This window comes from Accipiter gentilis, chromosome 27 (genome assembly GCF_929443795.1).
Source record: "Accipiter gentilis chromosome 27, bAccGen1.1, whole genome shotgun sequence".
Taxonomy (NCBI): Eukaryota; Metazoa; Chordata; class Aves; order Accipitriformes; family Accipitridae; genus Astur; species Astur gentilis.
The window spans coordinates 2,304,995-2,327,989 of NC_064906.1; the positions used below are offsets into that span (position 1 = coordinate 2,304,995).

Genomic DNA, 22,995 nt, shown 5'->3' on the forward strand with positions numbered 1-22,995 from the left:
GTGGTGGTGGAAGTCTCACTGACTGCATTTCACATCTTCTTTCTGTGCACAAGTGAGGCAGGAGTGAAACGGCACAGCACTGAAGAAAGATGCTTTTGTTATCCTGTGGCTTGCTTTCCTTTCTCAGTTCGTTTCAGGTTTTTCTTCCTTTTAAGAAAAGTGTCCTTTCTCACCCCTCCTGCTCCCTCCCCCAGGTTGTAGCCCTTAAAGCGAGTGAGATGCAGTAGCAGAACGGTAATGCTGGTTTGCTTACATCTTTTATGAAAAACATCTGGTTTCTGCTGAACAACACCTTTTGTCCTGACACAGCTGCTTTGACCATACTCTCCTTGCAAGCCAACACCATTGTTACTCACTGGGCGCTTCCAGCCCCATTTTATTTGGAGAACATGAAACTGTGAAACCTAAATCATCCCAGCTGTACCCATCAGAGCTGTTTCTAGTGACATGTTCTCAAGCAGAAACGTTTTGTGTATAGAGTAAGCAATGAGCTTTGCTGTGCACAAGTTACTTGACAGAGGGATCTTTGGTTATTGCTTTCCAAAACATCTATCATTTTTTACAGGTGGAAAGTCAACAGAACAGAAAACTAACGTATAGGAGGCAAAGAAATCCTTAATTTTTCAGTTAGGCTTTTTTATTTCAATCAATAGTTTAACAAGTGCTTAAACTTCCCTGGCAGTTTAATCTGGAACATAGTTGAGAAGAAAAATATCTTCTATAAGTTTAAAAAAATAAAAAGATTTTTTTTTTAAATCCTGCACTTTAAGCAAGCACACTCCAACTCGAGCAAGACAGACATTATATCTTAAAATATGGACTTCTGTTCATAGAAATGACATTCTACACCAAGGCAGCAGGCACAATATGTAAACGGTATAGAAACAGAGCAAGAACACTTGTTTTGATTTTTCTGATCACTTTTGTCCTATTTCTTAAATAGAACCTGTTAAAACAATTTGCCCAAGAACTTCTTCAGGTTAACACTTCTGTCAGGTGGCTCCTTGAGTAGGATTAATTGTTTCATTTTTTTAAAGCTTCTGCATTTTGGTATAGGAAAAATGACTCAGTTTGTAGGTCTTCCACTGCTAAACCACTTGTGGCTTAGCTTCTTTAGCAGCCAGGGCTGCCAACACATGAGGTCAGATTGGAGAAATAAAATGAATGGAATACATTGTGTCACAAATGCATGTGGTGCTGTGCAGCGGTTAATTTAGTGCATGATGAAACCAGAAGATCAAGGAAACTTAACTCCTCGTTCTGTGCCTGCAACCTAGGAGAAGCCTTGCTGAGAACATGGGTTGGCAAATAAACCATGCACTCTGAAGACTTATATTTTTGTTCAACTTGACTTGTATTGGCTAGCAGAAAAATAAAGAAAAAATATAAGGCACACGGAGGGAAGCTGGTGCAGCATACACTAAGAACCCAGATCATAAAATTATGTTTCTGGTCAACACTACAAATAAACTTGAGGAGTCCCCAGTCAGATCTCTTGTAATGCATTATGAAGGCCTTTTTCAAATACTTCCTTTTTAACTCTCTCTAGATAATAGGGGGGGGAACAGTTCTTGTACAATTTGTACATTGAGTCACATTTGCATTTAGTGTAACCGTAAGCCTTGGAAAACCTAGACATTTGCAAGTCTGTGATTCAAAACAGTTGAGACATGAATGTGCTTTTTAGAGGCAAGAACTAGACAGGGCTTTCTCTTGAAACTGTTGTAATATTTCTGACATAAGGCAATTTACAGAGGAGCCACAAAGCACTAATAAACATTGCCCTGATGAATAGGGAACATCATGCTGCGGAGCAGTTCCTCTGCTCTCTGCTTCAGTCCTGCATCACAAATGTGTGCAGATCTCAGCTGGGACCGAGTTGTGTGTGGCACTTGCATAGGGAAGGGACAGGGTCTGACAACTACTAGCCATTGGTATTTTTCCAGAGATAGGGCCACCTAACGTGGGAATGGTCGATGGTGGTGGAAGAAGCTTGTCTTGTGTGACCTAAGGAATGTCACGCCAGACGCATACTCAGGAATAAAAACTAACGTGAATTCCCGCATGCCGCTAGGTCTCACACAGAAGTCAGAAACGAAGCTAGTATTTAAGGGACTTGTTTGACTGTAATAGCTCAGTACCTCAGTTGAAAATACACTGGTGCCAGTCCACTGAATGCAAAACTCAAGTCTAGCTAGAGAAAACCAAACTCCATCCTGGTTCCTAGCTTCTCTTTCAGAGGCGTCGTGTCTCCTTCTTGACCCACTAGTTAAAACTGTGCTCCTGATGCCTTCCTACCAGCAACTGATCCAGAACTGACTCTTCAAGTAGGTTTGACTGTGTGGAGCAGAAAACCATCAAGAAATGCCAATCAGAGCAGCTGTTGTTCATAGGGCTGGATTAATCATGGTGAGTTGGCTTTCAGCTCCTTCCAGCAGGCTGAAGGAGGATCTGATACGAGATGGATGGATCAGCAGTTTCTCTGGTGGCTACTGAGCTGTCCTGAGCTCCATTCCTGACTCTTAATGAGTCTTACTTTGACTTCTCACCTGTCTGGGGAAAAAAATGTGAAAGATGTGATCTGACCTGGCAGTGAATCTGTGGTACTGTTCCTTCTCCTCTTCCTCCTGCTCTCTCAAAAGCAGGTGAACCAATTTTGTTCCAGCTCTGAGGAAATCCACATCCAAGGCTGATACCTGCTTGGAAAAACTGCTGAGGTGGCACGGACTTTGGGAGGTAGGGAGCCTGAGCATAGCCATTTGCTGCTTGAATGGCTTTTTCCTGCTGTTTTTGCTAGCAAAGTCCATGCTGTCACTATGTTTTCAAAGAATGCTTTTACTATAGCAGACAGTATGGAGAGTCACCTATGTAAAGCTGAAAGACCTTCATTTAAGACATACTTTTCCTATGATGTTGAAAGTAACACATTAAAGGCTTTTTTTCTCACATAGTACTGGACTGGGCAGCTAGAAGCTGCCGATACTGATGAAGAAATGCTATGACCTTACTCCTTGTGTTTCTTACACAGGCTACTGCTCCTCCTGTGAGCCAAAACGCGTGTCTGTCAGTAAAAGCCACAGCCCAAAAGCCGCAAGGTTAAGCTGTGCTCTCAGCTTGCTCCCCATTAAAGCAGGTGAGCACGGTTCATCTAGGAACTTTTACCTCCTTGTTGGCCTTAAGTATCTCCCCTACTGCCTCCAGAACCTGCTGTGATTTGCACCAGTGCACACAAGGGTGTATTTGCCACTGGGGGAAACCCAAGGGTTTCCAGGGCAGGCTCTTGTTGAACGCCGTCGGAGGGCTGTGCCTCTCCGCCTTCCCGGCAGTGTCTCCTAAAGCCAAGCCGATTCACGCTCTTGAAACCATGGTACGTGCATGTCCAGCGAGGCTGCGTTTGTGCAACTCTTGCTCCTCCCTCTGGTAAGTCGGGGCCAGTCTCTCTCCTTCCCTCCCTCGGGTGGACGCGGGTCTGGTTCCAGCTGCTTTCTTGCTCTACTAGGGGCCGTGATGTGCTCGCTGCTGAGACCCTTCACTTGTTCCTGCAGGAGGTCACATCACTCAAAATACGTTGTTGGATTGGGTCGCGGAACATGTTAGACCCCACTTGCTTCTTTACTCTGCCCACCTGGCTGACACAAAATCCCAGGCACAAATGCTGCACGCGGAGTACACGAGGCCTCAGGAATAGGAAAACAAAAGGAGTCCCTGTAGCCGTGTATCAGCAGCTTACCTGTGTGCGTCTGACAGAAAAAACGCTGCTGCTTCTGTCTGGCTTTAAGGGGGGGCTTGGTTGTGACTACTCACTAGATACAAAGGGAGGCCTTGAAGCAATTGCATAGCTAAAGGAAATTGAACGAGAAACTATTAAACCACTGGTTATTTTTACAACTTAATGACTGTAATAATAGCTTAAATTCCTTGGAATATTTTTTATAATTGGAGGTATCAACCGTTTACCACTATCTGAATGGAGGACGGTTGATTTGCTGTTTCTTTTTGTGTTATGAGCTGTGAGATAATGACAAGATAAATCTTTGTGGGTTTCCTCATTAAATACATATCTACATCAGAGCTGTGAAGTCAGAGGGGGAAGCTGCTATCACAGTACTGGCATGACACCAAGACCTTCCCCAGAGCTAAATTCTGATGAGAAATGGGGTGTTGGGGAGAAGAGTACCACAACGGTAAGATGGCAGAGACGACTGAAGCAGGATCATAACGTTCACCCCAGCAGTTAAAAAAAAAACAAAAAATAATAAAAGGGAGACCCCCTCCCTCCCCCCAGAAGTCTGCAGTCCTAAAGTGCAATTACTTTTGTGCAGTCATGTCAGGCCAGGGATCAGACTGGATGAAGTTCAAAGCACAAACATCAAACGAGTGCCGTTCAGGATCCGAGGAGGAGGGGGGAAGTACGGAAAAGAACAACAGTTCTTAGGCATTCAAGTGCATCAAGAAAATAAATGTCCCTTTCTTTCAGAAGAAAAACAACCCCCAGTCTGGTGGAATCCTGGCTTTGTAGTCATGAAAAATATGTTTTTTTCATGTCTAGCTGAGAATGTCCCAATATGACACAGTACAAACAAACACCAAAGCAAGAGCTGGGGCGCTGGGATGTTTTTCCGGTGCCCTGCTGCTATACAGCCTTATTTTATTCTCCTCTGGTGACCCTTCAGATCTGGGTGCTGATGAAGCACACTGAATTAAAGGCATCTGGTAGGAAGTGGCTCTCTTCTCCGGTCGGTCGGGGCTGGACCCGTCGCTTGGTCTCTGGCCATTGTACAGCAAGTACCTGCCCCGGGCATCCTGCTCCATTTTGAAGATTTCGTACTCGGTGTGAGGTAGGCGGATGCCGAGTGCGATGCAGCCGTTGGTGTGGGTGACGTCTTGCTGAACCCCAACTTGCCAGGACCCCTGTGCTCCGCACTCATTCCCGTTGAAGACATTGAGCAGCGAGGCTGTGGATATGTCCATGGGAGTGACCTTCATGTGATTCACTGTGAGAGAGGAAGAGGGGAGCTATTAGCAGAGGGACGAAAACAAAAGACAACATGCGGATTGGGGCATACCTGCGAAATCAGTATTGTCTCTCCTTGATCATTCTTAAATCAATTTTTCATATTGCAGGTGTGGCCAGTGAATCTATTTGCATCATTTTATATCTTTGATGTAATTGCTTCTCGCACAGAACACCCCCCCGCCCCCCGCCAACTCAGTTGAAGAAAACCTGATGGCCACGTATCTCAGCCAGAGATTAAGCAGAGTTTTTCATAAATTCCAGACAATCCTTTACAGATAAAGCCTGGTTGGTTATATTAGGAGATGGGTAAAATTGGAAACAATAGAACTTGACTCATGTTTTATTACCATCTGTATTAATCCGTAAGTAGGGCTGTTTATCATGTATTTTTCATCATTTTTTAACATGTGTTAGCCTGTGAAGCTGATGACATAATTAGTTCCAATTAGAAAATTTGGAAAGTGCCACAGCTGCACTATCTTCCTATATTACCGGTCCTTTTTTGCACGAATTATAAAATATAGCTGAACTATAGAGATATGTTTTTTCTCATCTCTAAACAGTGGCTGCAGCTTGCAGTATCAAACATAGAAATGCTGCAGCTTCTTCAGTTCTAATCTGCCTGTATTTCAAAGGAGCTTGAGGCACACAAAGTTTTATTTTTCAGCCAAGTTTAAAAAGTTGGGAAAAGCCAAACTGAATGAGCCTATGGAAGCTGAACAGAGATTTTTCCTGGAGTGCATCTGACATCAAGAAAAGGGGATCTGAATGGATCGGTGCTGGCCAAAACAGAAGCAAATAACTAGCCCTTATGCCTCCTAACACAGCAAAATTCCACATTTTCTTGCAGGTCATGTTGTAGTAAGATTTGTTGGGAGTTTTATTCTGAGGTTTTATAAACACATTCGACTCAATGGCTCTGTGGTTCACATTATTTGCCCTAGCTGGTGTAAAAGGTAATTTATAGAAATTGAACCTGAAAGTTTTGGTAAAACGAAATTAGTGACCTTGATCTGTAAGGTAATTTGGCATACCATAAACCATGAATTCAAGCAAAAACTAGATTTCATGGACCTGAGCTGGGACATGCTGCATGCAGCTTGAAAGAGCAAAAGCTCTGACAGGCAAGTTCTGCCTCCTATGAAAATCCCAGATTAGTAAATTATTTTGTATAGTTAGATGGTTTCCTAAACTGGAGCCATGCAAGAAGCTTTGTGCTTCTCACATGGTAACTGTAATAAGGAAAAGAGCCCACAGAGCGCTTGGGGCTTCCAGAGGCTCCGCTGGGGCTGGTGCCACGGTGGGATGTCGTGTTTTGGAGATGTTTGGTTGTGTGAGTGGTTAAAGCCACTGAGCTTTTTCTAAGAAGGGTGCTGCAAGGCTGTTTGCACAGGAAGGCTTCTCAGCCGCAGGGACCTGGGTGGCGTGACCACTGAGCGCTGCTTCCTAAAGTATTTGAGGGGTTTTGGTTAGATATGTCTGGTCGTCACTGCGGTGGGATTAATCAGAGCTGTCTTAGGGACATCCTTGCTGTAGGGCCCCTCAGAAGCTGATGAAAAGACATATGCTGCTACGTCTGTCTTTGACACAAAATGATTTACACCACTTCAGACCCGAAATGCCTTCTGAAGGTGCTTTTTTCTCTCTACTGAAGGAGCCTTAGCACAGAGATCTAATCTTGGACACTTTGCTTAGATGCTTGAAGTCTGGCCACTGGACTCCCAAGACTTAGTGATGCGAAATCTTATTTTCTTGTGCTCTACTTAAAGATCTCTGCCTCAAATGAGTATTGCTTCAGTGGCATGAAATGCCATGCACCTGTACGGTTTGGCTGGGTGTTCACACAATGCCTGCAAACTTCCCAAGAAACTATTAACTCCTGAAAATGACAGAAGGAAATCATCAGCAACCAAAACGTTAAGAGCGAACTCTGCTCTGGTCTATAACTACGTGACTGCCTCTGCCCCCCCCATGTAGCAAGCCACTCTACCTTTGAACACAAACTCTGTGCCACCCATCACTTTGGATGAGTGCACTCCCCGGCTGTAGCGTCCCTTGGCATAGATGGTGAAGGTGGGGTGCTTGCAGATGGGGTCGGAGTAGTGGTAGTAGTGACCTTCCCAGGTGTTGTTGTTGTCGTGGAAGATGAAGTGCCGAGTGAGGAAGAGGACCTCCGGTCGCACCTCGCAGCGCTGGCTCACCCACTCTCCATGTAGCCCTATGGTCAGATCTGCCTTCGGGGGTAAGATGGGAGGATGGTGCTCATCCGACCGGTAGATGATTCTGCATGCGATGCACGTGCGGTCGTGGTTCTGAAATGAAGCAGAGAAACCCTCGTTAGACATTATCCACGATACAGGGCAATGAACCAGGCTGTCCGTTTCATGCTGAAGTGACATCAGCTCCACATTTTAAGGACTACGTTGTCATTTCTTATCTTGTTAGTGTTCTGCAGGTTCTTAGCCTTCAAAGCACCTAAAACCTGGCACCGTTTTTTTTTTTACATATAAGACTGCACAGCAGGTGAGCAGTTAAGAGATTAATTCCCTCATCTGCATTTATCTGAAATTAAGATTTTAGTTCAGCTTTTTATAGGATCGAGAAAAGGCTGTCTTCATCCTTCAAATCATACGAGAAGCCAGCAGATGGTAATTTACTGTGGTTGACTTGGCAACTCTTATGTTAGAAGTGAATACATTTGCTGAGCTCTTATTTTGCATCTGTCTTCAGTTGTTAACTTTGGGTACTGTAGAGAGACATGGGTGTCCTAAGGACATTTTTCATTTTGGGCGGCAGCCTGGGAGAACAATAACCAGTGATTTTAAACTTTTTCAGCTTTTCTGAGCTGTAATGCACACCTGTGAAGTGTACCATGCATCCAGCTGCCACCAGACACGGTGAAAGCTTTCTGGCCTGCTCTGGCATGAACGGGGTCCATGGTGCCTGCCAGGCTTCACAGCGGGTCACCGCTGTGGGCTTAGCACCAGCCTCAAGCAGCTGGGTACCCCCAGCCCCATCTGTGGGTGCCGGGGCCGTCTTACAAGGGGCACGCAGGCTCTGAGTCCATGGCAGGAGGGAAGGGAATTTCACGCTGAGGCTTCCACCTCCTGACATCAGAAACTGAAACTACAGTGGAGATCTGTACGTTGTTCCTAAGGCTGTTTCCGCCTCTGCAAGGTTTTGTCTTGTTGGCAAAAGAGTTTGGCCTCTCAGTTTTCAAACTGTATTTTGCATTTTTTCAATGGCAAGAGAGATGGCACCACTAACTTTGCTCTGCTCTGCTAAACCTTGAAGTAAGTTTTATGGACCAGTAGGGGATTATGAAACTAATCTTTTAGCTCACTTCGTTGATGACAGATAATTAGATCAAGCAGAATAAATGCCACCCTGCAAGGTAAAAGCAGTCTTTTCTGTTTTCCTGGTGCCTGTTTTGGGTTGGCGACGTGCTGTTCATTTACATATCGGGACCTGATGTTAGAGGCTTTCTAGTCAGCTGCCGACATGCAGAGGGGCTGCACCCTGAGCTGTAAGCAGGCTTATACTTGGAGTGAAAGGCAAAGATCCCACAGACAGCTTGTACCTTCATATTTCAAGGCCATGCAATCCTTCCTGGAGAGAGGGGGATGCACTGGGTGGGTTACTCACATCTGCCTTGTTCAAGCTGCAAGGTGTTTTCCTGAGGTGCAGTTCAGAGTGTACCGAGTTGAAGCTTCCTACGCAGCCATCAGGGAGACAGATTTATACAACCACTTTTTCTTTGTGCCCCTTTCCAGCCCTCTTTTCTGAGATCTCTGTGAGCTCCCTCCATAACGTAAATGCTTACATTAATCACTTTAAAGTCCACGTGAGCTGCTATGGAGCCAGCATTTCTCCACTCGCTGCCCTCAGCTCACAGCACACGTCAGGGGCAACATTTACACAACCTTCCTTAGTGCCCTGAGTTTGTCTCATGCTATGACCTCAGGCGGCTTCAGGGTCAACATACAACTCTCACAATATATCCCTTTCACACATATTAAATAGGGTTTGTATTTGCCTCCGTGCCCGAGAACAGATGACTGACACCAAAAGTCAGTGAAATCAATGAAAAGTCTGCTATTCTACATCCCTGGGATGTCGAATAATGGTCTATGTGCAAAATGACTATAAATGCTGTAGCTCAGGTTGATCTGAATCAGTGTTGGCCAACAGCCCTGCTCTCAGGAGGAGGTTGGACTTGGTGACCTCCAAGGGGTCTTTCCACCCCAAAACACATGGTCTTCTGGGAATGACATGTCAGCATGTTATCAATGTCGATGCAGTTCTTTCCCACTTATGGACCTTGTTAACTAATGTTAAGGTACATTTTCCAGCTAAATTCTGCAAGTGGACACAAGGGCCATTAGTATCGTAGTGAAAATACGAAGAACATTTACTTGAGTAATTTAACTGCAACTGGTGAAGTTAGGACAGATTTGTGCCATAGTAATTGACAGCAGAGGCTGGTGCAAAACACCTGGTTCTCCTGAACACTGAAAGCACAGATAATGCATAAGGACTGTTGAATCGGGGCTGTTTTCTGAGATTGTAAGTTTCGGCTTGGATTTTCTGATGGCCAAGAGAGGAACCAAGATCCCGTTATGTTTCCTATTTTGCTCTAGGTTTCTTCTGTGACCTTCCTGTGTGACGTGACTTAACCTCATTTCACAGACACAAACACAAACAATTACAGGTCTTCTGCTTGGGACAGGACTGGTAGGAGGCTAAAGACACAGCTGTCAGAAAGCAGACAGAAATTTCAGGGACCTGGCTATGATTAAAAATAAAATAATAATTATTATTATAAAAAAATGTAGGTGTAGCTCTGTTCCTGGAACAAACCTGCAAATGCCAGCTGGCAGAATTCCAGTGTCCACCTTCCTCTTGCCTACAATAAAATCTCACCAGGTTTCATCTGCAAGCTCGTTTGGGACTTATGAAACCAGTCTGCTGAACCTCTAGATCTCTTCAGAAGATGTCAGTCTTTTTCTCCAGAAAGGGGTCTGGTTTGCTGGGTGGTTTGTGGCTCAGGATTACTGGGGGGCAGATGGCTGATAAATGACCAAGAAACAAGTTGGTGCTGGGGAAAGGTGGGGACTGCCTTGGCACATCTCAGGCAGCAGCAGAGCCACCCTGTGTCCCTCGAGCTTCAGCCGTGAATGGGGATGCCGAAAGCTGAGCGTCTGCCCCATCTGAGGCAGCGCTGCTGGTGCCACAAGAGAACCATCGGATGAGGTGTGCGATTTCATTCACTGCCAACCAAAGCACTGAGGAAACACACATTTTTGAAGTGTAATAGAAATAACGCTTTTTCTTCTTGGAGACCAACAGCCAAAAGATGCTGCCGCTGCCTTGCACGGATACCCGCAGTGATCCAGGCCAAGGGGTTGCTCTGTGGAAAATGCTGGTGTAGATATCAAGCACTTGTTGCTCCAGAATGGCTGTTCTGCCATGGGGCAGACTGGCATCGCTGCTCCCTAACACTTTAAGGGCTAATAAACTGCACTGATGACTAACTTTATTGCTGTGATCACCCCACTCACATAAAGTGAAGCAGGACAGCGAGGAAAAGGCAGTGTTGTAAAACTAAACATAGCTTATGCAAGCTGAATTGGTCAATAGTAGGAGATGATTTCTGCTACAGTCCTTTCTCTAATGAAGTGAAGTTGAAAGCTTTTATCTCCCAGAGGAAACCCTGGCAGAGTAGTATGGCAGTTTGGTTTATATTCACAGTTCCCTTTGAGGAGCCTGTCCTCCACAATCAGTTTGTGAGCCAAAGCAATTTAACCTGGGAACCAATGGTTTCTGTTGTCCTTGTTCAAAACCTGAAGAAAACCAAATGGCAACCCAGCCTGTTGTCTTCTTGGTCTCCCCTGGCTGCTTGTGGGATTCCTCTGTTGTTTCTTGGGTCTAGTGGATGGGCAAGAAGGAGATCTGTAATCAATCCTATTTGCAGCAAAATTACTTTTTGACTTTTTTGACCAGGAAAGACTATCAAGCATAAATGTTCTTTTTGCTGTTCTTCTAGCAGTGATTTTAGGTTTCATCTCTCCTCTACAACATTAAAAAACATGGGTATTATAAGTCAAGGCTCTGATGCTGGGCAGAGAGTATGATCATAGTTTGATGTCTTCTCCATCATACTGGGAGTGTAGAAGGTGCAGACCAGTAGTGCCTGCAGCTGCTTAATCCTTTGGCTGTGGCCAGTGGCAGTGGGCAGAATAAGGTCCATGGAGCTCCACAGTGGAAAAAAAAAGTCATAACTACACGCAGCCTCTTTCTCCCTATCAGGGTTAGGTTCACATCTTGAGGCATAAGGAGGAATTACTTCCTCAAACTTGTAAAACTCCTGCAGTGCAACTACGCCAGCTGCCATTATGCTGTGAGTGGAGGTGACTCCTTGGGCAAACTCAAGGAAGGTCCAGGTTAACTCACTGCTAAACTTCACTTTGATTTCTGTGAGTTGTCTGTAACTCATCTGTCTCCTTCACCTCTGTGGTCCTGACCTGCTGTAACTGTATGCAGCGCTTCTAATTCCGAAGACTTTGCACAACTCTGAAGGTCCAGCCAGTTGCACAGCTAAGAAACGTCCAGCTTGCCTGCCTGCCTCCTAGTCACTGATGGCGTGCCCGGACGAAGGGGCTGAGGCGAATGGGCACTTTTTGCAAGGGAGAGGTTGTGCGACAGGGAGAGCTTGGGGCAGTGAGGAGGGAAGCAGCAGTGTCCCTTTCACAGCACCGAGACGTCAGGCTGGCTCAGGCGCCTCACACAGCCGTACCTGCAACACATCGCTTCCCTGAGACCAGCGCTTGAATCCAAGCCCACGCAAACTTTTTTTGCTGTGATACTATCTTTCACAGAGTTATGAACTTCTTAGTGGAAGAATATGCCACATGTAAACTCCCTCAGTACAAATTTTGTCCAAGTAATGGACAAGGGAAATATCTAGTTTATGTTGTTAAACATAAATTGTGCAGTAATTTATGTTTAACAATTGCCTGTATTTTTCACTGTTGCTTTTTTAGGTCAGCTGCTCTTGCCTCTTAATTACACTAGCTGAGGCTTTGCAAATCACTCCCTTTCCATGTGTCTCAGGGAAGGATTATTTTCTAAAAACAGACGTTCAAAGAAAATAGGGAACAGAGGTATAGGACATTCGAGTCCAAACGCGATTAAGTACTCTCTAATAAAAAGCTCATTTAGTCATGACATAAACTAAAAAGCAATAAAATGAGCAGTGGATAGGACGAACATCTGTTCTATGTTTTGATTATCTTAGGTGTACAATGCAATATTTTTAATAGTGGGGTCTTGCTACAAGGACTGGCCCCTGAAATGGCTGCTGCCCTGTGACTGGAAGATCCCTTCCCATGAAGGGTGCCTCCTTGCAGCTCCGCAATGCCAAGTCCATGGTGCCACAACTCCTTGCCCTCCCAGGTGTTTGTTTAAAGCCAATTTCTGCATTAATCTATGAGGCCATGTGGGCTGAAACAAGCCTGAAGCTCTGGCTGGAAACTCGGTTCTTGTAGTTAGGGAGAAAATAGTTTGTGATCTGAAAATTTCCACCAGCATTTTTCCTTATCCCTCCCTCCTGCTGCCTCAGCTGAAGTGGTAACAAGGCCAGAGTGCTCTGGAAGCCAAGCAGGGAGGTTTCTAATTAAAAAAAGCAAACAAGAATGAGGTTCCTTGATCTTTTTCCCAGTTGCTGTGGATAGTCAGAAACATAAACCCTCTCAGCACAGTTTAATTTTCTCTTAAATTCTACGGGATTCTGTGGCTGCCTAGGACTAATTTGCCTCCAATCAATTCATAGTGTTTTTTATGGCCCAGGCCAAAAAAATATCACACAACTGGGATGGTCTCTGAGCGATGGTAATGAGCTTTGAGTAACACCTAGAAAGATCTTTTTGGAAGGTGTTCTAGTTTTTCTTTGAATACCTTTGTATTTCAATGCTGTTGTTACAGAATGAGACATATATGGACCAAACCCTTTTCAAAATGTACAGAAAATCCACCCTTTCCTTATGGTTCAAGCAGAAGCTGAAATCAATGCTTAATATTGAGGAAAGGACCTGCAGGAGGTACTGCAGGTTGTATTTAGGGACAAAACAAACAAGTACTAATAGTAAAGAGGAGGCTGAAAATACAGTTGTTTTTCAACTAAACACCTTGTTCAAACATATTTGTTCTGTCCTCTATTCTTTATATCTTGAAAATGTGTCTGTATTTCAATCCGAAAATTCTAAAACACTACTTGTCTGAAACAGCTGAAATTGTAACTCAACTTTTCTCCTACAGAATAACAATAGATGACTAGTCTGATATTTGGCTATTTACATAAGGGAAAACTTGCATGAAATTACACAGCAGTTTCCCAAAGTAATTTGGGAAATCAGCTCTCATCTTTCTATCTGGAGCCACTACACAGTGGACACATCCTTCCCATACCACAAGCTGGTTAAGAGATTCAGGTATCAGCTCTGCCTCAGCAAGATGGAAAAGCACATGCTCTTCGCAGTTGGCTAGGCTGCCTTTGGATTCCTCCTCGCCCTCCTCTTCCCTGCCCATCAATGCCAACGTCAAACCAAAACCCAACCCAAACCCCTTGGCAGAGCAGTGGCTTCTTTCTGTAATGCCTCCCTTGGGGCTCTGGCTTTTCAACTTTCACCTTTTACTCGAAACCAGATATTCAATGTAGCTACTCTAAGTACACCCTTCCCTCCCTGTCCCCCACACCATTGCCAGTTGGGCCTGGTCTCTCCTCAAGGGCTGGTGCTACTACCACCCTGCTCAGTTACAGTAATAGCATGCTGAAATCACTTATTTCAAATTTCTGTAGCAATATCCTGCCTTATCGTGTCATGTACTGACATTAATAATATTTCTACAACACTCTACTTCTGCGGAGCCCCCATGTCTGTGCTGTGGCTGTAGTGTGGCAAGCTTGTTTGGAAGAGGCAGGTTCTCAGCTTATACAAAACCACCTTTGGCCAACCCTGATTTGCGCTGGTTACTGGTGCGTGGCAAGAAGCAGGTCTCGTTCATGGTTGGAAAAGGAGGACAGGTTGCATCTGTACAGTATCACGAGAAGCAAGGGCTAGCAAAAGCTCCAGCACCCCCCCTGCTCCCTTCTACACTCGCCTATCACCCAGGAAGATGCTCCTGATCAAGCTGTGGAGCCCACATGAGGCAGCCCAGGCTCTGGTTGTTCACAAGGTCAGGTTGCTCTTGCACTGGGGGCTTCCCTTTTAGAGTGGGCAGCTTGTCTTGACGTTGGCTGTGCAGTGTTACTGGATGGGCCATGTAGCAGCGCCTGGGTCTGGCATGTTGCACCCAGCACATCCTCATTGCAGGGCGATGTGTGGTGAGGGACCAGCCATTGGGTTTCCTCAAGTGTGGGCTCAGGCCTGAACTGCATGTGCAGTACAGACCTAACTGGTGGCCCAGAGTCCAACAGTTATAAAAGCTGGGCTAGCAAACCCCCCCCCGCCTCCATGAGGGAATGCACTGAAGTAGAGAGAAAAGGAAAGCCACGCTTAGTAATGATCTCTCCCCCCGTCCTCCCCGAATACCATGTGTCACACGGGCAGGGCTAGATGGGACTGGACCAAGGCATGCCTGGTGAGGATGCTTTAAACCTCACCCCCTGAGAAAACCAGGTGCCAGATTTTAGTGTTAGTAACTGAGCGCTCCCAGGATAAGCACAAATGAACACCCTTGGGAGAACGTCAATGCAAGGACATGCTTCCAACTCAACCAAAAAAGTTGGATGGCTTTGTCTCAGACTGCCAAGGAGCTGAGTCCACAGAAAGGGCGCTTTTATGAATTGCTCGGTGTAGTATCAAGCTCCGCTCCTCCACTGCTCTAGAATACTGCAGACCAAGACAACCCTTTAACAAACAGCTACAATCTCTCTCCACCACAAAAGTGATAATTTGCAGGCTTTCCATGACGTCATGTGAAGCTGAGTTGGCTAATGTGCATTAGGCTGGCTCTGGGGAGTTGACAAGCACGGCTGACACAGTTATAATTCAGCCTGCCAAACGGAATGAAGAATAACAAAGATTTAAAACTTTAATTAAAAATCTTGAAGCAAGTGAAATGCTGGAGAGAGTGGTAACTGCTTTGCAGGGTTGTCAGTTTGGGATTTCTTTTGGTGGGGAACAGAGGAGCTGCAAGCAGGAAGGAGGGTGGAGATATGTTCAGATTTATCTGCAAATGCATACCTTATATTTTAAGATATTGAGGAATGGTTTTTATTAACTGCTCCCATGAAGGGAAAGATAGTGAAGGAATCTGAAGGCACTACCATTACACAATTGTCTGATCTATGATGTTGATTCTGTTGCACAACCCTGCATAAAGCTGAAATAAACACAACCGACATGAAATGCAAAAGTCTTCTTGTTGTTCTTTTCTGATGTAAACTACTTTAGCCTGGGCAAAAGGCAAGAACAAAGAGAAAACCAGCCTTTTTCTCAGATGAATGTGCTTGCATGTCACCTATCCCATTAAAATGATACTAATTTATGATGACATGAATATTTTGGGAAGTATCAACAAAAAAATTCTTGGAAAACCCAAAGGAACAGCTTGAATGTCCATCTTCAGGAACAGAGTATTCCAAAATAAAGCTGCCTTAGGTTTTTATTACACCTTTAAAAAGCAACCTATATAGCCCTATGAACCATGTAGCAATATTACCAGCCAGTCCTCCCTCCCTTCTTACAAAAGATGAAGCAATTGTGGTTAGATGCCCACAACAAGGAAGGTGTCAGTAATTTAGATACATCTGTTGAGTTGATCTGAAGGCCTGTGTTTTATTTTGCTAGGCTAAATAGTGAATTTTGATCCCTGGTACTATATTTGTATTGGGGCAGGCTTTTACTGCAGTTGCAGAACAGACAGTGGTAGTTAAACCAACAAAGACGAATAGGGTTTTAAAAGCAATGCTTAGCTTTTGAAAGTTCACGCAGAGCATGAAAACCAACCTTTTGCTTCAGCCCTTGCCTAGCCCTAATGCTGGTGTAGGCAGTAAGTGCAGAGTGGCCCCATCGACGTAGCACTCTTCTGAAGGGCCACGGCCAGCAGCGCTGCCGAGCGCAGCAAGGACCAGCCTCAGCTAGAAGCTGTTCACTTCTCTTATCTCTGCGGGGCATCACACGCACTGTCATTGTTCATAAACCTGGAATTAACCTATTTGAACATTCTTCTGAATATCCTTTCTTCACTCCCTGTATAATTCCCTAACCAAGAGTCCTTTGCAAGTAATAATGAACAAAACAAACCCTTTGAGTGTTGGCTTAATCTAGAAGTCTAGTGGCACTACTCTGGCAAACAAAGGAGTTTTGTCCTCCAAAATTACACTTCTTGGTTGAGATAATGTTTTGCATAGTTCTCTGAGGCGCTTCATATGTTTAACACCTATTTATTTATTATGTTTGCATTTCCTCCTCAAGTACCTAGCATTCCCCTATAGATGAAGTCACTGAGTTTCAAACAGATGAAGACTCAAATTTCAAAAAGCGCAAAAAAACTTGGCACACGTTGTTCTTTCACCACCTGGCTAAAGGAAAGCCCAAGCACCAGCCTCCGTATATTGAATCTGTATTAGCTGCAAATGCCAGGTGCTGCTGGAAGTCAGCTCCCACAGCAAATAAACTTGTAATAGAGAATCAATCCATTGGAATTGTTTCTTCAAGGGAAAATGATTACTGAAGGTGTGTGGCCAGTGAATGTTTGAGCGTGGCAAAGGCAGAAGGAACGTTATCGTAGCACATTTTAGGCTTCTTGTGATGTTCCAGCCTTATTCCTAAATAATGATCTAGCTAGAATGACCATCATCACAGCCCTTCTCTGATCTTTCCCATTACTCTGTCAGATGATGAAATAGCACAGGGAGTTCTTTGTTTACAAAGCGCTATTACTAAGGCAATTACATGTGAATTGAGTGTCCCAGTATTGCTGTTGTACACATTTCCTGTAGTTTTAGAGCAGATATCTCTGAAAATATCTTCTCCTTCTGCACAGCGAACAAATACTGCATTCAAGCCTTCCTTCATGCTGCGAATGATAGAATGGTTTGGGTTGGAAGGGACCTTAAAGATCATCTAGTTCCAACCCCCCTGCCATGGGCAGGGACACCTTCCACTAGACCAGGTTGCTCAAAGCCCCATCCAACCTGGCCTTGAACACTTCCAGGGATGAGGCATCCGCAACCTCTCTGGGCAACCTGTCCCAGCACCTCACCACCCTCACAGTGAAGAACTTATTCCTTATATCCAATCTAAATCTACCTTATTTCAGTTTAAAGCCATTACCCCTTGTCCTATCACTACATGCCCTTGTAAAAAGTCCCTCTCTGGCTTTCCTGTAGGCCCCCTTTAGGTACTGGAAGGCTGCTACAAGGTCTCCCCAGAGCCTTCTCTTCTCCAGGCTCAACAACCCCAACTCTCTCAGCCTGTCCTCATAGGAGAGGTGCTCCAGCCCCCTCATCATCTTCGTGGCCCTTCTCTGGACTCTCTTGAGCTGGTCCATGTTCTTCTTATAGCGAGGACTCCAGAGCTGGATGCAGTACTACAGGTGGGGTCTCACCAGAGCAGAGCAGAGGGGCAGAACCACCTCCCTCAACCTGCTGGCCATGCTTCTTTTGATGCAGCCCAGGATACATTTGCTTTCTGGGCGAGTTTATCAAGTTCCTCTGCATACAGTCCCTGTATGCTATTGTAAATAAGGTGTGATTTATGACCAATCAGCCAGGCTCCTTGGTGGTGTCCTAATCAGGAATATTTTGTATAATACGCACGATGATGGCCAAGCAGTTCCCCTGCCCAGCCAGCCCCTTCCACCCATGTGCTCTCATGCTGGCTAGAGCTGCTGCATGTGCAATAGCTTGAATCCCTTGATAAACTCGCACTGTCGAGAGACATCAAAGATGTTCAGCCCCTTTCATCAGCAAGTCCTAATTGATATCTTGAGCAACACTAGAGGACTGCTAAGATAGATCTATACAGTGACCTATTCATCAGCTGCACTCAGGAACTTCCATGTATTTTACAGGAGGAATTTGTTTAAGGTATGCTCTTATCTAAGAGAATTCATAAAGCCTTAAGAGATGACATATTATATATGTTTAAAAGCTCCCTGATTTTATATGAACACTTGAGATACGGTAATCTGTGAATTTATTGAGATTTGTAGCTCAGCATAAAGCTGTCTGGTTTTTGGACAGCCCTTTTGATTTACCATCCTGTGGTGAAATCACTGCAGGAATTTGGAGAAAGTCCAATTCTATTTGTTTAAAGACCTGATCATGTGGATTTGGCATTCCTAACATATCCAGCAATCATTTGCTTTTAATTACCATTCATTTCAACCACGTAAGTAATGAATGTGGCTACCACATCCAACTTACAGGCTGTGTAAACTCTTGAGCTGGGTGGAACTTTCTTCTATATAGAGGCTTAACTATAACTTAAAATGTGAATCCTCTTAACTTATTTTAGGCAGGTCTTTATAAGTTTAACATAAAAATAAATAAAAAGGAAATGAAAAAAGCCTTAAATGAAAGATTCCACACAATACACCTGATTCACTTCAGAAGCAATTTCCTGGCCTCCCCAACCTCTTGGTATGCCTGTAAAAACCTTAAAAAACCAAGTTGATTTAACGTTTCTATTTATTCATGGTGTCCAGTTTCCAGAGGAGTCTGTGACTTGTAGTTTTAAACTCAATTTAGCATTTAAACTCATTTTCAGCTGGGTCCCAGTGGAGCAACAATTAGAAAAGGGAAAGAGTTCAAAGAAGAAGGGTTATAACCTTTCAACGGTATGTTTGCCTGGAATTTAAAAAAAAAAAAAAAAAAAAAGCATCTCTATTACTATTCTTCCTACATTTGGCAAACACTAGGTCAGACAGCCCGGTTGAGAACCTGCTGGTATAGAAAACTTCACGGTTAGGTACAAACCAAGACCCAGGAGTCTGTCATGGCAGCCAAGGCAAAGGTTCATTTTTCAGGGGTATTGTTATTTATATTGTGCTGAAAGCCTGATAACAGCAGGCCCAACTTCTCTTCAGAAAAAAGAAATCTCAGATTTAATAATCTGAGCAAGAGGAACCTACCAAAAAACACAGAGAGAAGCTGTGCTGTTGCACACTTAAAACTTGAGTTAATCCTACGTATCTCTTGCTGTTGAAGGCTCCAGCTGAGACTGGTGTCCCAGCGATCCGGACGCTGTACACATACATTGTGGGAGCCACGCAGACCATGCAGGCAACAGCTGGAGGAGGAACAGAGGTAATGTAACCTGTCAGAAGTTGTAACTGGCCAAACTGGGAGTCAAGCCGTGGCCTGCAAGTCAGGACCTGGGGCCCCCATTTATTAAACTACAGTGGTTTCACCAGGGAGACCTGCAATCTGCAAGTATTTTTGGTGTACTCAAAGTTAACCTGAGCGTTCTATAGTAACAGCACTTTTTGTAGCCAATAGTACTGTTGTGAATGGGCTTCCAGTGTCATAAATTCAGCCTCTGCCAAGACCTGGCTACCAAAATAATATTTGGAAGCACTGTACTTCATGACTACCACCGCTAACTATTTGGCTCGTTTGCTTTTCCTCTCCCCCAGTTCCTGTAAATAGCCAACGTGGAAGCCTCCCCTGGGATGCGCCCTCCAGGCTCTCCCCAGTGGGAGGGCACGGGTACCCCCGCACAGGACCTGCCCCGCTGGGCACCGGGCACTGCGGGATGACGGTGTGCAGGGCAACTCCAGCAAGCAGCCTGAGGCTGCTCTTACCTTCCACATAGAGAGGTCACCTGCTCAGGTCAGAATGGATCGGCTCATGCCTGAAATAATGTGCTTTGTGAACATAAAGCAGAGCTGCAGTGCTCTCACAGTTTATTTAGCTAACCTGGCTCAAGAAGGAGACGTCTGAGGCAAGACTTGATCCTTTAAATTTGAGCATTATATTTTAGAGGCATTATATTTTAGAGGGAAAAAGTGATGCTATAGTAGCAGAAGAGACAGGCAGGAAAATCATTACCAGTGTGTCCTTAAAATTACAGCAGACCTGGACAGAAGTCTTATTTTTATAAAGCTGGTTGATAGTGCACCTGATCATTCTGACTGTAATGAAATTACTACAAGGTAGAAGTGTAAACATTTACTATGCTATCTATCAGCCCATAATAAGACAACTAGATTTGACCAGAAAAAATTAATCAGCTAGGGTGAATTAAATCAAGATTTTGTCTCTGTTTCACATGGTCAGAAAAAGATCTACAATATTTTCTAGAACAGATACAACATATAGCCGGTGTCAGATAATTTGTACCTACAGATACCAGCAAGGAAGAGATTTAGGAAAGAACCCTCACTCCGAAACAAGCAAAAAGTCGATGTTCTTGTTTGAATTAATTAAAGAAAAGCAGAATTTTGATGAGTAACATGCATGGTTCATCTGCTGCTGCTGAAACGCTCCATTTTGGGAAGATATGTTTAAAAAGAAAACACAAATTTGTCCTTGGTCACTTGAAGAGAGCATAAGAATGACAGAAATGACATCAGCTTTCATACAGAGACATGGTTGACTGTGGATTAAAATTATCCCTAGGCCAGGCTATTAAAATGATTAAAGGCAGATCACGTAAGGTCCTGAACTATTTAAATTTGATGTTCACAGGAGGCAGATGAACCCAGGGCAGACGTTTTGAATGGAAGGGAAAGCCAAGGCTTTCTCTTCAAAACTCTCCCTTCCCCTGTTGTGTTTCTTGCTATTGCTGATAAGCTGTCACTGATTTTTGGATCGGCTGTGATGAGATGATTAAAAATGGTAATAACCCATTAGCTGGAAGTGATGCCATGGCAGCGCCCAGCTGGAGCGCACTGACGGCAGTGGCACCCGGCAATGTGGTTCCAATCGCCGCCTGCCTTTGAAACGTCACCAGGAAAGATCTATGGACAGTCCTCCTGCTACAGGCCATCAGTGTCTACTCCTCCCGTTTGATTTTTATTTAGCTTACTACGGTTTGATCAGTTCCCAATGAACCTGAGGGCACTTTGAGGCCCCTTGGAAAACTGAATTACCAAATGGAATTAGAGCCCCATTCACAATTCACCTGTTTTTCATTTCATTAATGCGCGTGCCTGCATCTGGATCCACGACCCGCACAGCCCATCAGTTTTTTTCCCCTTCATGCTGCCCCTTTCATGTGTCTGCCTTCCAATTTCCTCTTTTTCTCTTCAGGTTATGGATCACCCAACTTCCACATGCTGATACAATTTGATTTCCTTTCTCCCTGGCATTCCCGCAGCTATACAAGCATCCGCTGATGCCTGTTTCTCTTCTCCTTTCTCAGTCTTGTATGACACTTTCTTCTCAGCTGCTAGCCTACAGCCCTGGTCCCAGCCAGCCCTTCCCACCTCTGCATACAAATCTTTGATTCTGTCTTCAGGGTGGCCTTTACGGACCCTAGCTCGTCAAACTACTTCTGCATATTTGATGCAGTCACATAAACCACAGCGAAGTTACTATTCTCACAAAATACGTTCTGTGACCTTTTGTTAATTGGCTGCATCATCTATCAGGCTGCAACAGACCTCTTATTTTAGAAGCACATCTGCATTTTAGGTTACACTAGTGCACTGACTCAAAAGAGCTGAACAGTGTGGGCTTTGTCACTAGTATCTTAAAAAGAGGGCACATACACACGCACGTACCTTGGCATTTTGAAGAGGAGGTTGGTAACTAGATGGCCGATAGTACCTCCTCTGAGTAGCGTCAGTATGAATGTCTCCAAGAAATAGCTCCTCCACGAGGTGGTCTAAATTGTGGTGCAGGTACTGCTTCTCCACACGGATCAGCTGGAGTTCGTGCATGGCAAAATTCAGAGCTTTGGTGCATTCACGGCCGTTCTCTTCTCTCAGCAAATCGTAGCTGACATCCTGCTCCCAGGGACTATCTTCTGGTATAAATCCAGGACACGTATGGTTCACCAACTCACTTAATTTTTTGGCTACTGCTTCGTTATGGCATATGATCTGTATGTTGCGTAGTTGATAATCAGCTTCAGTACCCCCTCGGATGATCCAGGATGCTTGGCGGAGACGTATTTTGCCACGTATAACTAAGGTGTAGATAGGGTTTGTGCAGCGATTGCCACCGTAATAAAACTGATAGGCCTTAAATGTATTATTGTGGTAGAACCTGTAAGATCTGGTGATGAACTCTGGGCCTGCTCTAACTTCGCAGCTGTGGGAAGACAGAAAGCGATAGAAACAAAATTTTAGCAAGGTGGCACTTCTTGCACTGCAGGTAATAAGAATGAGCAAACCCACGTGGGTCCACAGAGACACTTGTGTGCTAATGTCCCTTTGGCATGAATGGGAGGAAATAGGAACTAGGCATCTGTGGCCTGCCAGTTAACCAACAATTTCCTCTGCTGTTAATGCTGTTATTAATACACTGCTTCATGGTGATCAAAGGGCTTTATCTTTGCAGGTTTAAATACTTCGAGCCATGTTTTGCTTTTTCTTTTTGTCTAGGGACCACCATGTGACTCAATTCTTCTCTGAAAAAAGTAGCAGCTTATTAAACATCTATTCTTCTCTTTTGCATGGTAGATTTAGCAAAAGGACATCAGAAAGTGAAATGCCAAATGTCCGCAGAACAGTGCAAAGAACTGGCTTCTATGCTGCTGTAGAAGCTTCTTAGCAGAGGTCCACCAGCTCTGGTCTGCAGAGGACATGCAGGATCATGTCCTTAGCTTTTCCACACACTTTCAACAGGGGTGGCATTTAATGCAAACTTCTGACCATTAATGCAAAACTTCTATTTGGCTTGAATTTGGACCATGCAATATTCAGGTTTTGGGGTGGGTGGGTGGTGTTTGTTGTTGTTTTTTTTTTTTTCTAAAAGTGTAAATGGCAGTTCAATTCCACTTCCTGTAGAAAGTCATTTTGTG

General features: G+C 44.5%; 1 protein-coding gene across 2 annotated transcripts in view; it reads right to left on the bottom strand.

The window, feature by feature from the left end:
• Positions 1-487: 487 nt before the first annotated feature.
• The window catches only part of APCDD1 (APC down-regulated 1), a 32,773-nt gene continuing 10,265 nt past the window's right edge, over positions 488-22,995 (bottom strand). Inside the window, exons 2-4 of one of the 2 annotated variants that reach the window (XM_049830256.1) lie at positions 21,752-22,283; positions 7,008-7,329; positions 488-4,994 (exon numbers count right to left, since the gene is read on the bottom strand). In XM_049830256.1, coding sequence (XP_049686213.1) covers positions 4,546-4,994; positions 7,008-7,329; positions 21,752-22,283 — 1,303 coding nt within the window. In that variant the 3' untranslated portion in view covers positions 488-4,545. The remainder of the gene's footprint in view (positions 4,995-7,007; positions 7,330-21,751; positions 22,284-22,995) is intronic. The other variant, XM_049830257.1, reaches the window with a different exon arrangement.